Below are 16,405 nucleotides of genomic sequence, written 5' to 3' on the forward strand. Positions count from 1 at the left end.
AAGGATGAAGCTTAGTCCAATGTCCTAACCACTGTTCAACTGGGGCCACTGTCTCCTCCATAAGTCCCCCCTCACCTCACCCCAGATGTCTCTGGGCTCACCTGTACACACACTTCAGTTGTGATCTTATGTAGAAGAAGAAAATGTTTGTGTAGATGTGATTTATCCCTCAGGAATGACTACTTCTGTTTTCTGACACTCACTGGGTGATGAGCCACCTCTCCAGCAGCACTGTCACCTACCCATGGTGTCATCCTACAGGTATACAGAGAGCAGACACCTTCCTTCCAGCCCAGAGTGTGAAGAAATGACCATTGAGCCTGCATGGAATTCTTCCCATAGTGTGGTTCCTGTCACTCCATAAATATGAATATCAGGTGTAGAACATGTGGGCATTGTTAACAACCCCCTAAAGCACAAAGCTGAGCTCAAATTAGAGGCATTGCTTCCTGTAGCATCTCTGTGTAGTCACTAAATAATGGAGAGTGGAACAGAGGGGTGAGTTATTGTGCAGTGAGAACAATGTGACCAGAGATTGTTATCAGGGACCCAGCCACGTTCTGACAATATTGCTACATAAAACCATTCTTTCAGAAATATCCCCACACTGGTGCATTTGGAACATGAAAAGCAAACAGAAGGGTTACTGGGGTCCTGATGATTTTCAGTATTTTAATTAATTACTGTCTGATGGCGTGCAGAGTGTACTTGTGCTTAAAGATGCCTCCAAAGGAGAAGGCTGCAAGGAGTTCAGAGAAGAGGACCCAGATTCAAAGTGATTTGGATAAATAGGAAGTTGGTCAGAAATGAAAAAAAGTGTTCACTAAACCCAAGTGCAAAATGCAGCACTTAAGGGACAGAAAACCAAATCAACCAAATCAAAGCACCAACTGACCTCTTGAGGTCCTTCCCAGCCTTGCCCAGTCTCTCATCCCACACAGAACTGACACCAGAGAACTGAATAAAAATGCCTCAGAAGATCAGAGTTCCTGTTTTTTAGAAAACTCACTACTCAACTAAAACCACTGCAATATTCTTTAAAGTGCAAAGGTCTTAAGGGCACAGCCACATCGTGTACTGGAAAGTCACATTTTCTCTGAGGCCAATTTAAGGCATGCCATCCTACTGCAGTAACAACTGCAGAGCAGATTCTGGATAAGTGAAATGCTGCTCTTCTGAAATTAATATAAACCATGAGAATCATTTAAAAGGCAGAAATCTATGGTAGGTATCATGTTTTCCATTTTCACATGGACATCTTGGAGTGACTGGCACCATGAGAGTACTGACTGTAACATAAAACCACAGTCACAGTGTGTACAGGTTCTCATGAAAATCAAAACTTGCTGATGTTCTGGCAATCATTTACTTTTACTGACATACTAAAAACCCACCCTCATGTGGTAAACTCACCAGCCTCATATGTGCCAGCATTCTGCAAATAAGTACGGCACCTCTCCTTGTGCTCCTCTAATGAGCTCCTCTGCTTGTAGCTCCTTCCACAAAACTCACATTTGTATGGCTTCTCCACTAGAAAAACAAGAGCATGGTGTAAAATAGCCACAAGAGACTCCTGCAGTGCTGTCCCCCTGACATTCACCTCTGTAGTTACGAGCTGTGTACATCCAGCTCACTGAGAATGCTTTACATTTGTTATTTTTTTAATGAGCAGTGTAATTGTATTGTGTCTGGTGCAAAGAGATCACACTCCCCACTGCTAATGCAATTGTTCTCTTATCTATGGGATTCACTTGGGTTTAACAAGTCAGCTCATAAAACCTTCAGTCCCAATGACCACACATGTTTGAAGCATGGTGTTTTCAGCAGTGTGCTGGTGGGTCCAGCCACCAGTCTGCTGGGTCTGATTAAATCAGAATCTCATCTATCCACGTCAGATAATCTCATTTTTAACCTTGATTCTTTGTGAGGTTGAACCTTTTATTTTACTTTTCTGTGAAGCTCAGGGCAGAGATAATATCTATCATTTAGAATAAATGTTTTCTTTCTAGGCCCCATAGGATCTACACAAAGAGTAAGCACAACCTGGCCCTTGCAGAAGCAGAGGAACAAAGATTAATCCGTATATATCTGGTTTGGTATTCAAGTCACCTCAGCTCTGTGCCTCCATTTCTCCCATCTGTAAAATGGAACGACCCTACCAGGCTTGTTGAGCATGTTAAGATCTTCAGATGAAAGGCACTACACAACAGCAAGGTGTTATCCAGGCAGTCCTGGATGATGCTCCCAGAGGGAGCTCTGATAGGGTCAGGACAGAGTCCCAACACACAGCCTGACTTCACACTACTCCTCACGTTCAGAGCTTGCAGGCACAGCCAGCTCCACACATCTGAAAGCACCATGGAGTTATTTTGCACAGAGTGGGTGGTCACTGCTTCTCAGCTCCTCAGAACTAGGCTGACTGAGTGAACTTTGCTGCCTGACTACTTTCCACACATCTAGTGTCCTGGTGACACACATCTGAAACACATCAAGTGCCTTTGAAGTCACTTACCAGAATGTGTCCTTAAGTGACCTGTCAGCGCATCCCTCCTCTGGCAGGCATAGCTGCAAAGATGACATTTAAAAGGTTTTTCCCCTGTGTGTAGTTTAATGTGGCGGAGGAGGTTTCCCTTCTGAGTAAAGGAAGCTCCGCACTGATTACACTGGAATGGCCGTTCACCTTCAAATGACACACAGAAAAGGACATTTAATGGTTATGTGGGTATCATCCTATCCTCACATGCTTTCCTTTTTGGAAATGAATGAGATGCTGGGTCAGTTTCCCTCTGCAGCAACACACGCAGCTCGTCCGCTGGCTGCGCTGGGAGTTACACACAGCCCTGGTGTCTGAGCTTCTTGGGATGACCATGGAAAACACTGCACAGGTTTTCCATGGGAATCAGTGTTCTGGAGGAGGATGGTTTCAACAAGCCAGCAATGTTTAGAAAAAGGAAAAAAAAACAACCAGTCTTATCTTACTGCAGGTCAAAACCTAAGATGCTCAATGGTTTGATGCCAAAGTGCAGAGAGAAATAAAAACACAGACTGGAAATGGCAGCACAAAACCAATCCAAGTTGTGTCTTGTGGCTGAAATACTTAAATGACATAGTGCCTTTCATCCAAACTTCTTAAAATGCCTCACAAGCATTTTAGTAACATTAAATCCTATAAGGAGGAAGGTGGGCGAAGTGAGACAGAAAAGAGAGTAACTTGCTAGAGATCATGTGTTGCATCATGGACAGAACAAGGAGATCCTGATTTTTGGTGTCTTTTTTTTAAAAAAAACCATAGTCTGGATTACCAGTGATTACCCTGTCAGTATTCAGTTCTTACAAAAATAACAGAGATATTTACCAGTGTGGCTACGTTTGTGAACCATCAAGACATTGAGGCTGATGCAGGCTAATCCACAGACATCACAATTCATTTTTCCACTGGCTGGCCTGCCAGTGTCATAGGAACCAGAATGTCTTTCCAGTTTAATGCTTTCATATTCATTATATTCTCTGGGATAGGAGTAAGGCATTTCAGATTCTTCTGGGTTTTCCATAGGCTCTGCATTTAAAGCACTCTCCTCTCTTTCACTGTATTCCCCTTTCACTTTAATGGCATCATCTGCAGGTAAAACAAAGCAGAAAAGTTAAAAACACCCTCATCTCAGGCACAGTGAAGTATCTTAGAAAACAAACTCACAAAGAATTACATTATCAGACTTCCTAAAAGCTTTACTTAAACACACAAAGATGAACAAGAGCAGCTGAGATGTGATTCTTCCTGGGTCATATACACTTAATCATACTCAGTGAGATAGCATCTAAAAACATTAATCTGTCTGTTAATTACCACTGATGGATAATTTCCTTCTACACATTATAAAAGCACAATGCAGCACACACTTCTCCTGCAAACACAGGGCACTATTCAGTGTCCAAAAGAAATTACTTATTCCCAAAACTCATAATTAGGCTGCAGAAATACAACGAGACACAATTTTGAAAGGATGAAAGGATACTTTTATCTTCCTGTGGAACCTCTGGTGCTTGAAACATGCCAAAGAAATATGTTTCATCCTGCTTAAGCCTTCCAGTGCTCCCATGAAATAAATTCTTATCACCTACTCCTAATCAGGAACTCAAATTTTCACTTGCAAATTACAATTTTTATCCCAAGATGTGAAATGTGGGAGGATAACCTCACTACCTGTATCATAAGGTTACTATGTGAGTAAACAGAGCAGAGGTGGGGTAAAGACTTCCTCTAACTGCATCCTAGAAATGTGAAAAGATTTGTTAAAAGATACTGTGAGAAAGTGGCAAAGTCCCTGGACCTCCAGCCAAGCCAAAGCTTTTAACCAGTGCAATTTCACAACAAGAGAAGGGACCAAGCAGCTAATCATTTACTAACAATAATACAAGTGAATTGGTCACACTGTATAAACAGCTGATGATTCCCAACTCATGATGCTGAATTTCTTTTCCACTATTAACTCCACCATTACCAGCACTTGCCTTGAAATCCTTCCTGACCAACAGGATGGCTTTTTCCTGCTTCAAGCCAGCTTCTCCATCAAGACCAGAACTTGGCTATGGCTGAAACTGAAGTTATGCCTCAAGCTACCAAGTAAAGAAAAGCACTAAGAGGTGAAATACAGTTTCCTGTTTGAAAGTATTATTCTCATGGCCACCTGCTCCTCTCTCAAACTGAGGGTTAGACAGTTAAATATGGCATTTAATCACTTGTGCTTTCTCCAAAGCACAGAACACGGACTGCTGAATATGGATTAGCTCTGGTTCTGAGTAACAAACCACATCAAATGCTGAGAACAAACAAGGGGTGACAGCAAAAATGAGGTGGCAACATAAAAGCAGCACTGAAAAACAAAGATCTGGCAGCCAATACTTTAATGGAATTGGAGTTTTCTACTATAATTTCATGATAAAAAGAACTCCTCTCCAAAATGTAGGCACTGCCCTGCCCACCTGTCTTACTTTGGGTTGCAGTGAGGAGGGAGAAACAGGTGGGTGATAATTTCCTCATCCCACACAAGAATCCACGATTGCTCTTGGGGCTCTTCCTCGATGATACCCATAGAAGGATGGGTTTTATCCCCATATTTTGTGGTTTTATCCCCCTGTCCTACATATTTTTTAATATTTGGTGCTGGGACTGACTGCCCTCATCCCAGAAGAGCTCCTGCAGGTTTGGGTGTTTGCTCAGACAGGGAGGTCTGGATTCACCTCCAAATGAGCCATTTTTCTCTGCCCTTCCTTCATTCCCAGCTCAGCTCCACACCCTGTGGATTCCTCCTCCCACTGGAGCAGGACTTCCTCTGCTGCCAACTTCAGGTCTGAGGGCGTGAGAGTGATCCTGCTAGCAAGACTCCTCTCAAATTAGTTTATGCATCCATTCCCATCATTCTCAGGAAAAATTATTGCCAGTTGCTGAAAGCAGCTTTCAACAGAATTGCTGTTCAAAAAAAGGGAAAAAAAAAAGGGGGGGGGGGGGTTTTGGAGGGTTGGTTCTTTTTTTCCCTCTCAAAAGGAGGCAGTTCCAAAATAATTTGCTACATCCTGCACAGCATGGTAAAAGGAAGTGCACACTGCAGCTGCACCTTGCTGGTACTTTCAGAAAGAATTTCAATTCCCACTTTCTACTTAACATCTCACCTTTTGTCTGCATCAAATGCAATTGCTGAGCAGAGGAGGAGTAGCTGTAACCCCCAACTGAGATGACAGCTCTACCATTTTCTAGTTTCTCACCACAAGTCCATGGCTCACAGCTTTTCACTCTTTTAGTTATGCTAAACTGGAGCTGTGAGCACTGGTTTGAGCTCCATGGGGAGGGTTGGATGTTTTTTGCTGTCCTGACATATCCATTTATTGAGTCTCCTCTACCTTCCTGACAGCAATTCTGGAGCAAGCTTTGGTTCAAGGCAGTCTGAGCAGAAGCTGCCTCAGCACAGGGTCAGCCTTACATTAACCAATTGGTTGCAGAGGTCTGAAGCAACCAAAATCCTTTTTCAGCCCTGACTTTTCCTCTGGGCAATGACATGTGAGGGGATTGGGTGAGATCAGGAGATTGGCAGCTGTCTGGAAAAGTTTGTATCTCCCACTTGGAAATCCTACCAATGGATATTTTCATGGGATTAGGGAGCTTCCAGCCAGCTCCACCTTAACCAAAGGCAGCTGTAACTTTGAGTAGAAAAGGGGAGAATTAACAGAAGAAAAGCCCAATTATCCCCAGGAGTGCTAACAAAGTTCCTCTGGTTGGAAAAAGAAGTGCTGTCATCTCTGTGCTCAGGAAAGGTAAAGGTCTGAGGACAAAAACATTCATGGTGTCCAACCCAACCAACTATTTTTCTTGAGGCAGCCCATGAAGGTAACACAGACTGCAGAAAAGAAATGTTGTAGATTTTACCCAACAAAGCACCAGTGTGATGTGTTCAGGCTGATGCACACGGTTTCATTTCCTGGGGAGATGATTACAAGATGAAAGACATACTCCAAGAGTAATATTTTTGTTTCACCTGAAACACTGTAAAAACAATGGGTTCTGGAAAAAATCCAAAATAAAGCTGCGGTGGCAACTTCAGACTGAGTAACCACATGAACAGAGCTTGTAGAAGTTCCATAAAATGCATGAATAAAGAAAGAAGTCAAACGCAGCAAACAATTAGGACAAGCCAGAGTGTTATCTGAGCTATTCTCTGCAGGAGGAAGTCTCAGAAGGAAAAAAAACCCAGTTACTATATTTAATCCAAGACCTTGGCATCAAATACAAAGAAAAGAATGTAAGTTTTGTACTGTTGTTACGCAAAGTTTACCAGTAGTGGCATGAAAAGCAGAAAGAATAAAACCCAGAAGCTATTAAAGACAACGGCACAAAAGGGTGATGTTGTTCAAGTGTTTTACAAGGAGTGGGGTCATAATCATGAAATCCTCAGCACATGCAAGAAGTCAACTGGATAACAAAGAAACTTAATCATCTTAATGTGGCATTTTAATGATGCTGCTGATTTGCTATGCCAATTCAGAGATAATGAGCCCCTAATGCTACAGATGTTCAGCCAGACTAAAGGAAAAAAAAAAAAAAAAAAAAAAAAAAAAAGGAAAAAGATAAGCTTTTCTTGTATGCCATTTCCTAACTATCCAATTAAACAAATTGTGAAAGCATATAAATAGTTTACCAGGTTTTGACAGTTGTTAATAGGATTCAGATGCTGAAGAACAAGAAGGGAGTCTCTAGCTGTGTGTATGGAAGGATTTTTGTGACGACCTGGATTTGACAGGTATTAACTGATGATTCATCACCATCATCTCCCCAAATCATCCTCAGAAATAGCCAAAAAAACCCCAAACCTAGTGTGCACATGTTAGAGTTGGTCCCCTCCCAGAACAGGAGATTCCTCTACCTTCAGAGCAGCTGGAAACAGAACAGACGTGTGCAGGGAAACAGAAAGTCAGTGGAGTTTCCAAATAAAAGTCAGAATCCTGTTTATGAAAAACACTTCTACGATGGAATTAACATGCTGTGGGGGAGGATTTGTCATGAAACAGAACACACACATATTCCTTAAAGATTAGAGACTTGCAGTGCAACCTGTCATGATTATCAGTTGGGAAAAAAATCTAAAATCAATGCTGAACCTATGGGGTTTTTCCCATAATTAACAAGAGGAAAACAATTAGACGTCTACATAGGTGTATTTATTGACAGTTTGGAGACTGGAAGGAATGGGAAATCATAAAATGGGGAGGGACATGACAGCAACACAAGAGTATCCTTTTTTTATGAGGCAACACAAGCAGAGATAAGGCAACTTTTCCCCACGTCTGCCTTCTGCACCCTGCAGGTACCAACCCCAGGGACAGGAAAGGAGTTTGAGCCCTTTTGACCCAACCCAGCTTTGTTTGTTCCACTGACCCCAGTGATAAGCTCCCTTTTTATAACCCCCTTTTACAAGATCCCTGTTTGCCAACAAAGGGAGCAGCAATTCCCTGGAAGCACTGTCACCTTTCAGCTCCACAGCAGTGGCAGCAGCAGCCACCAAGAGGTGGTGGCAATGTCCTTGTCCTGCTCAGGTGTCCCCACAGCTGGGGGGTCCTTTTTGGGCCACCAAAGGCCAAAGCAGATTACTCAGCACTAAAAATCCCAAGTGCTGCATTCAGAGTTTGTGTTTTTCACTCGAAATCCATAGATTTCATTTCCTTGGTTTACTAAAAGTTATAACTTGGATATATTTGCTTTGATTTTATCTTGGTGCCTTCTGGTATTTTCTTAGTGCTCCTTCTCAGTGCCCATTTCTGTACAAAAAAAAAAAAAAAACAAAAAAAACCCAGAATACCAGAAATGGTATTTTGTTTAGATACCATATAAAGCACACTTGAGTGGTAATTCCTAAATGAACCAGGGCAGAATGCACCTGGTGGAAATTTCACTGCTAAAAATAGGAAAGAAACTTTCATAATTCCCCTTTGTGGAGTGCTCTCTGGTAATGAGTTTCCTTGGTTTTATTGTGACTTGAAACAAAAATAGAAACAAATCAAATTGAAATGCAGCACTTAGAATTGGAAAGTAGGAAAAAAAAAAACCAAAACAAAAAAACCCAAGCCCCAAACCAGACATCATTTTCCAAGCACTCGGATGTGCATTTTCTACTTCATTAATACCAGTATCTTTGTATCATTAAAGCACAGTATAATTTATCTAGTTGTACAATTAATTACAACAACAACAGAAATCAAACAACACCCATCATCTCCAAGCTCATGTGAGCCTGGAAACTTAAATTATGTAACAGTTCTTAAAGCATCTTATTAAAATACAAAGGGTTTTCTTATAAAGAAAAATTCCTGTGTAAGTCTGCATTTTCAGAGCTGATACTTCCCATCTATTACCAGTTTCTGCCTCAGGATAATCCAGTGGGGGTTTTTAGCACTTCCATTCAGAAGATGTTAAAGTGACAGCAACAGAAATTGTGCTACAGGACAAATATTCTCCAAACCAGAGTGGTACCAAAACTGGGTTCAACAAGAAAACTGCAGAGAGACCAGAACACACTGAGCTGGCACTGCAAACAGGATCTGGGGAAGCAGAATGGCAATGGCTGAGAACATCATGGTTAGTACTATGCTAAAACCAGCATGGGATTTACTATTTTAGGGGTTTTTTTATTTAATTTTTTTCCCTGCATGGCCTGTGCCCCCTGTGCTGCACAGGAACACAGAGGGTCAGAGGAAACACACAGCCCTGAGCCTGCAGATGTCCCAAACCTGTCCCAGATTAATTTGGTTTCATTTATGACACCTGTTAAAGTTATCCTTTCACATCCTAATATATTTGATGCCTCCTGCTCAAAAAAAAACCAAAAAAAACCAAAACAAAAGAAACACAAGGGGAAAAAAAAATAGAAGCTGTATCAGTTCTTCCCTTCTGTTACAGTGAAAATAATATCACCCATAGAAAAGATTTCTGAAATCACAATTCCTGAAGTCCAGAAAGCCAGATACAACCCCAACCATTAAATCAGACTTCAATTAGACAGTTAATCAGAGAACATCTGGACCCAGCAGTCAGACTGAAAAAGGCCACATGTTAAATTCAGATAATCACCTTCATTAGTTATATCAAGGGACCTATTACTAATATGAGCACTCAGGCATGATCATCTCTGGTCAACTGCTTTTTCAGATGATCTTCAAATCCAAGAAGCTGAAGTGTAGCTTCATTTAGCCTTTCTGAATCCACTTCCCCAAAGTCTTTGTCACAAGGCAATCTACTCATGTTTTATATAAGAAAAAAATAACAAGAAGGGAAAGTAAAATACAAAGAACAGGGAAATCTGATAAAGATCAATGGAATTTTAACACCTGTAAACTGAAGAGAGGAGCTTGGTTAAGATGTAACCATAATCAACACAAGGAGAATCTAAGGAACTGAGCTCTGAATTAAACAAACTTCCTACCAGCTTCTGTGAAGGAACAAAAACAGGAACAAGAACTGGAGCACTGGGATGTGGTGAGCTGGGAGACAGTGTTGAGAGTATTTCCAGGTCAGCCTGAGGTCCCAGGACACTCTGCAAACTTTGCATAACTCAATTAAAAGTCAGCCAGCTACAAGACCCAAGCCCAGGGGAAAGGCACCTTCCTCACTTCAATGCTCATGGATCTGCCAGCTGGGGTTCAGCCAAGTTCTGACCTCTGGGGATTCACTTCCCAAACAATGGTAAAGCTGCCCCTTCAACTCCCATGTCCTGTGCCAAGTGAACTGCCTGGTTTGGGGGCAAAACTTAATGAACTGATTTCCTTTCCACCAACCCATAGTTTAAAAATGGATTCTTCTTCTGCACTGACACGTGGGCTGTGTTCCTAGGGCCGTTTTCTTTATCTTCATTTATTTCCTGCTGGGGGCAGGGACACACACCACAACTCATCTCCCCTGGACTAGATTCTGTTTTGATGCCAAAGGAATAACAGACATTTCTCTCACCTTTAATTTCAATAAATTATTTTTGTCTGAACCTCCAGACACATACCATAGAACAGGTGAAGAAAAATGATGTTCAAAAAGTTATGTAAGGAAATCCATCATCTCCTGAGTAACTCTGTGCACCCAGCCTCCCTGCAGACCTTGTTTGGGTTGACAGCTACCACCAAGAGTATCTCAAAAAGTTTGAGGGCAGGGTCTTAAGTTGTGCCAGGGGAAATTTAGGTTAGATATTAGAAAGAATTTCTTTACGGAGAGAGTGATCAAGCATTGGAATGGGCTGCCCAGGGAAGAAGTGGATTCTCCATCCCTGGAGATGTTTAAAAAGAGCCTGGATGTGGCACTGAGTGCCATAGTCTAGCAACCTCAACGGTGGTAAAAGGGTTGGACTTGATCTCTGAGGTCCCTTCCAACCCAGCCAATTCTATGATTCTATGATTGAGTATCTCAAAAGCAAACTCACTGTCCTGTTAACTATAACGGGTTAACTGGAGTAAGAAATAGCTGAACTCTTCTGATTATTTGCAGGCAAGCAGAATATCAGTGTTCCAGCATCAGCACTGGGTGCTCTGGGCTACCCACAGTACAGGATGGGCTGATGTCAATCACTGCCAGGCTGAGGTGACACCACTGGATGTCACTGAACGTGCCTGGCAGCATTCCTGCTGCTCAGGGCAGAGCACTGCAGAGCTCCACCAGAGCCAGGAGGATCTTCCCTTGGTAAAGCTCAGACAGGACCCTCAGTTCATGGGCAGCCACTGACACAGCTGAGCTCTACAGACACCTTGCCTGGGGTTTAACACTTACAGAAATCCCCTGTCAAGTGAAATTGTGCTGATGTTGTGAGATAACCCCCGGGTCCCATGAGCACAGGGCTTGGGAGATGTAATATTCTGATAAAAAACGGCACTTCCTTTCCTAGCAGATAAGTGCCTGTGCTCACAGCACCACTGGAACCTCAGGGCACACCAAAGCGAGGCTTTGACACCTCTCCTGTCCCCTCCAGCCTTTTAACTGCCCCCCTTTCACACACCCAAGTGCAGCAGCAATTAGCATCCAGAAACCACAAGTGTGGCTTCTATGTCTTTTTATTTCACAACCATGAAAGCCAGCGAGCATTCAGAGCACCAAAAAAAAAAAAAAAAAAAAAGTCATCTGCCTCAACAGATGAGGGAATTCAGAGATAATTAAACACTTGACTGTGCTCCCATATGAAAGAATATGGTGAGGTTTTTTTTTATTATCTAATTGTTAAATTAAGGACAACCTTGGCCACCAAAGGTAACATGGTTGGGTCACATAAGAAACAAGGGAAATTCAGCACTTCAACCCCCTCTCTGTCTCATCTCTTGTCTCTTTTCAGACCAGATACAGGAAGCACCACGGGAACAGAGCCTTTTTATGGTTGCAGGCAAGCATGCACCATGTGCACCACAGCATGCAGCTTCCATTCCCTTGAGGCAAAAAAAGGTTTGCCTTTTTTTTTGCTTCTTTCTCTCTCTTGTTCTCCATCAAGCTTTTAATTACCACATTACTATTGCCTTCTGCCTGATTGTTTGCCCTGCACCCAGCAGTCATGGGGGCTGAAACCCTTTTAAAAGGGGGGTTTCATGGAGCAGCACTTCACCTCCCTCAGTTCTGACCAAAGTTCTGCTCAAAATCTCACTGCAAGTTCCCAATGTGCATTTAGAGTGCCAGCCACTAAAACGGTGCAAGATTCACCAAAAAACAGTCCAAGAAACTGGAGGATTACAACTTACTGTGAATGCTTGTTGAAACATGGAAAAAACCACGATTGCACTGAAGAAAAAGATGTTACAGACACAGCAAGGCAGTGGGAAGCAGGATATCAAATGCTTGATCTCAGTCTATGAGTCAGTGGCCTCATGCTCCTACCATGGCCTTCAGCAGATGGAACAAACCCTGTGGGTATGGATCATGCTGGGGTTCAGGATTTAAACAAAAAACATGAGGTTTCTGAGCCCCAGGCTCTCATCAGCAATGAATTGTGGAGATACTGAAGTGGAACTGCTCTCTGACAAAAGGGATGGATCCCTGATACAATGATTATTACCATTTATGAGAACCACACAAACATTTTTTCATTATTTCTCTTGAAATTTGATAAGCAATGAAGGCATTAATGACCACACCTGGAAAAGTGCTACATGGAGCTTTTGTTTTTTTAACCACAGAGCAGACTTTTCAGGTGTAGGCAGAACATAACCCATATTTGTATTCTGTGGCCCTGGAGAACACTCAATATTCATTTTCACCAGGGTTAGTGATCCTCAAATGATAGTACTCCCACCAGGGCAGCACTGACAGAGTGTGGCTTCTCTTATCTAGAAGTAAGACAGATAGTTACTGACCCACAAGGACAGCAATAGCTGCTGCTGTTGACCTGCAGTTTATACAGTAGGAATGACATGATTAGTGCTGAATTTTAGTGCCCAACAGCAAGAGAACTGGGAAGACATTTAAAAGCACCTCCTGATATACACACAGTGTAGAGTTCTACTTCAGTGTGCTTAAATATTTGATTTATTGTGATTCCAGTATCAGAATGACTGTAGAGAACTGGATGTGAAGCACTGAAGTAAACACAATATATATATTTTATGTTGTGCCATTTTACACTGAGATCCTGCAGCTATCTTTTAGTCCATTTAAAACAGCTTTCTCCCAGCAATAACCTCTTCATTCCTAGAGTGAGAATCAAAGAGCAGAGCACTGTGCTGTGAGGAGACTCCTACTCACTTTATAATGAATGAGCACTCTAATGGTACAGGCGTCCATCAGAAAGTGACCTGATGTTTTATTGATATTCACAGCATTGTCTTTGAGATGTAAATGTTCAGTATTTGCATCCCAGAACAACTTGTAGAGAGACTAAGAGATCAGCAGCAATATAAAAAATTAATCATATTTAAGAGCAGTATCAATATAAACATTCTCTCAGAAGTGTTTAAGTTATACCTGACTTAAATCTATGGAAAAGAGCCTGAGCACTGGGACTGAAGGCAACAGGACAATCCAGGAATGGAGAAAAGACTTGCTTGATGCCATGATGCTCCCTGAATGGGAAGGAAAACCAGAAACCAGAGCAATTCCTCTTGGATGCTCAGCATTGAGGAATTCCTGAAAGAAAACCTGTCCTGGCTTCCCAGCTCAGCAAGTAGAAGAACAGCAGTAGAAATGAGCCAGTGTGAGTGGAAATGGTGCAGGGGACAGAGAAACAGCAGGAATGTAGCTGTGAATATTTTATGTGCTGTGGGATCTGAAAGAGATCATGCCTTGGATTCAGAGAAGGCTCCAGCCTTCCATGTTCTGTGGATAAAAACCTGAAATTTCTCTTTTTAGGGTAAGCAGAGCAGAGCAGACACTGCAGACATCTACACCTGAGATACTCCCCACTGCCTACAGAGTCCTGCTCAGAAGCAGCCACTCTGGGGACATGGGACATCTCATCCTGAGCCAGACACCCAAATTTGGTCAGAAGACCTGCAGGCTCTCTCTCCATCAGCTGTCAGGAAAGGCCAGACACCAGTTCAGCACCAATACTGTATATTCTGAATTAAATTAATCTCACCCTCCTGAGGGGCTCTTTTGCTAGTGCAGCACTTTGGTTTTGTTTTCTCCAGCACAGTGGTTTTGTTTTTTACTTTGCTAATAAATAGGAAAAGTTCAATTTTTAACAATGCAGACATTTAACCATTCCCTTTTAGTCCAAAATAAAGCAATCACATATGTTACAGGGAACAACCAAAGCAGGGACAGCTCTTTTGTGATTTATCCTTTTCATGGGATGGGTAAATGCTACCTCAAAACTACCAACCAGCCCCAGAGGCATCATCACTTCTCTCAACACTGTTGCACTGCCATGGACATCCTGTGCTTGAACAGCAACACGAAAGGTAAAACAGTATCTGTCTTTTCCCCAGGATATGTGCACCACATCCTCTACCAGGCTGAGTTTTTCACTGTTTGTGGTTGAGACCTGGCAGAGATGAACAGACTCAGCTCACTGGCAGGAATGTTTATTCATGCTGTGATTTCAGTGCATGAGCCTCTACAGCAAGGGAGCCACTCAGAGCCTCTTGCTCCACATCTGTGTCACAAACACAAAACCTTGAGCTTGCTGAGCCCAGGAGAAGCTGCTTTCATCTTTTATCTATGAAGTGAAGAGGGCTACTAGCTTTAAAAGATATGCAGAAACATGCATTTAGGTAGGACTGATGATCTCTGAGGTCCCTTCCAACCCAGCCAATTCTATGATTCTATGAAATAAAAAAAAATAGTGCATATTGCTTTAATATCTGATTCATACCTGTGACTTCTGTCAGAGATGTGTAGGAAGCTTTTACTGTGCAAATCAAACACTAAACATGGAAAACTGACCCATCACCTGTTCACCCACAGCTTAAAGGAGAGGATCACAGCTACAAATCTAAATTCTGCAGGGTTGGGTGGTTCTATGAATCTGAGGTAACTTGGCCTTCCAAAACCAAATCATTGCCAAGTTACCACACAGAAACTACTTTTCAGGATTTGTATGCTACACCACACATTAATGCACATCTCTCTTAGCCTGTTATCCATATTTCATAGATCCTAGAAAAGTGACCTGAATAATATGCTCGTTGAGGTTTCCAATGGAAAAGAGTTGTTTTCTCCTTTAGGGAATGTTCTAACTAATTGTGTTATTATTTTTACATAAGCAGGAAACACACAGCCATGATACAGATTAAACTTTCTATTCACTTGCATTGCATAATCAGATGAGTAAAAAGACAAAATATAACTTATTTTTCAGAATTTAATCTTGACTTTACCTCCTTCTTCTTCGTTAGACTGATCATGCTCCTTCATATCTTCCACATTATCTATACATTCCATTTCCTGAGATCTGTTCAGATTACACTCTGTCAGAACCTCCTGCCCTTCTGAAAGAAACAACCAAACAAAAACAAACACAACAGAACTATTTATGCTCCAGGTTGATCACCTTAAAGTATTTTACAAACTCCCCAGTATTGTTCAGGATGGCCCACAACCATCTTCCTAAGGATGCATCAGTTTTTGAAGAGATTTGCTTCCCAAAGTCACACACCAGTTTCCTCCGTGCGTGCAAACCTTTAAGTCTTTAAGTTTTTTTGCTCAGATTTCCCTATTCTGCACGTTGTTCACAATGAGATGTATCCCATGGATGTAACTCCAGACTCATCTCTGATTCTGACACTGATGCTGGCAGGTAAAGCAAAGCTCTTCAGCACATGCAAAGGGAATCCCAGCTCCACTTTGTTCATCTGGGCAAAATATTAATCATTCTGGGCAAAATATTAATCATTCTGGCCCTGGCCCAGAGAGCTGCTGAAGAACATTTCATCAGAAACCTCTGTGAAACCCAGCTGCACTTCTCTGCTTATTTCACAGGTGCCTGTTTAAACATCAGCATTCCAGAAAGCTTTTTGCTGCTGACTGCAGTGGCAGCAGCATGTCCTGGACATCCAAGCCTCTTCTCTGAGCAAAAACCAAGTTTTTAACAACAGTGAAATTGATTTGCATGAAGTTTTTCAAATAAGGCCAAATAAAATCCATCACACATACAGACTAACTCAGTGTCATGCAAGTTCTGTACATTTCAGAGCAGTATTTGGTTTCCTTAGAACAATCCTGTGAATTTTAAGGCTCACATCAACACTGTTCAACTTGTTAGCAGCTGGATAGTAGGGGAAAAAAATTCTTCTCAAGTAAAATATTACATTTGATCTAAAAAAAATTTATTTTTTGATTAGCTAGAAAAGGAAAACACTTGTCATCTCACACAAGAGGCTGGGTTTCATATTTTTCAGAAATGCAGCCAACCAAAAGAATCCCATTATTCCTGCTTCCCTAACCCAAACTTCCAGCTCCTTC

At 41.9% G+C, this 16,405-nt stretch overlaps 1 protein-coding gene across 1 annotated transcript in view; it reads right to left on the reverse strand.

Annotated features, from left to right (window-relative positions):
* Positions 1-16,405, reverse strand: part of IKZF3 (IKAROS family zinc finger 3) — a 30,330-nt gene that overhangs the window by 8,952 nt on the left and 4,973 nt on the right. The window contains 4 exon segments of the mRNA XM_008505652.2: positions 1,414-1,530; positions 2,513-2,680; positions 3,356-3,616; positions 15,322-15,432. Coding sequence (XP_008503874.2) covers positions 1,414-1,530; positions 2,513-2,680; positions 3,356-3,616; positions 15,322-15,432 — 657 coding nt within the window.

The sequence above is a fragment of the Calypte anna genome, chromosome 27 (genome assembly GCF_003957555.1).
Source record: "Calypte anna isolate BGI_N300 chromosome 27, bCalAnn1_v1.p, whole genome shotgun sequence".
In the NCBI taxonomy this organism is placed as follows: Eukaryota; Metazoa; Chordata; class Aves; order Apodiformes; family Trochilidae; genus Calypte; species Calypte anna.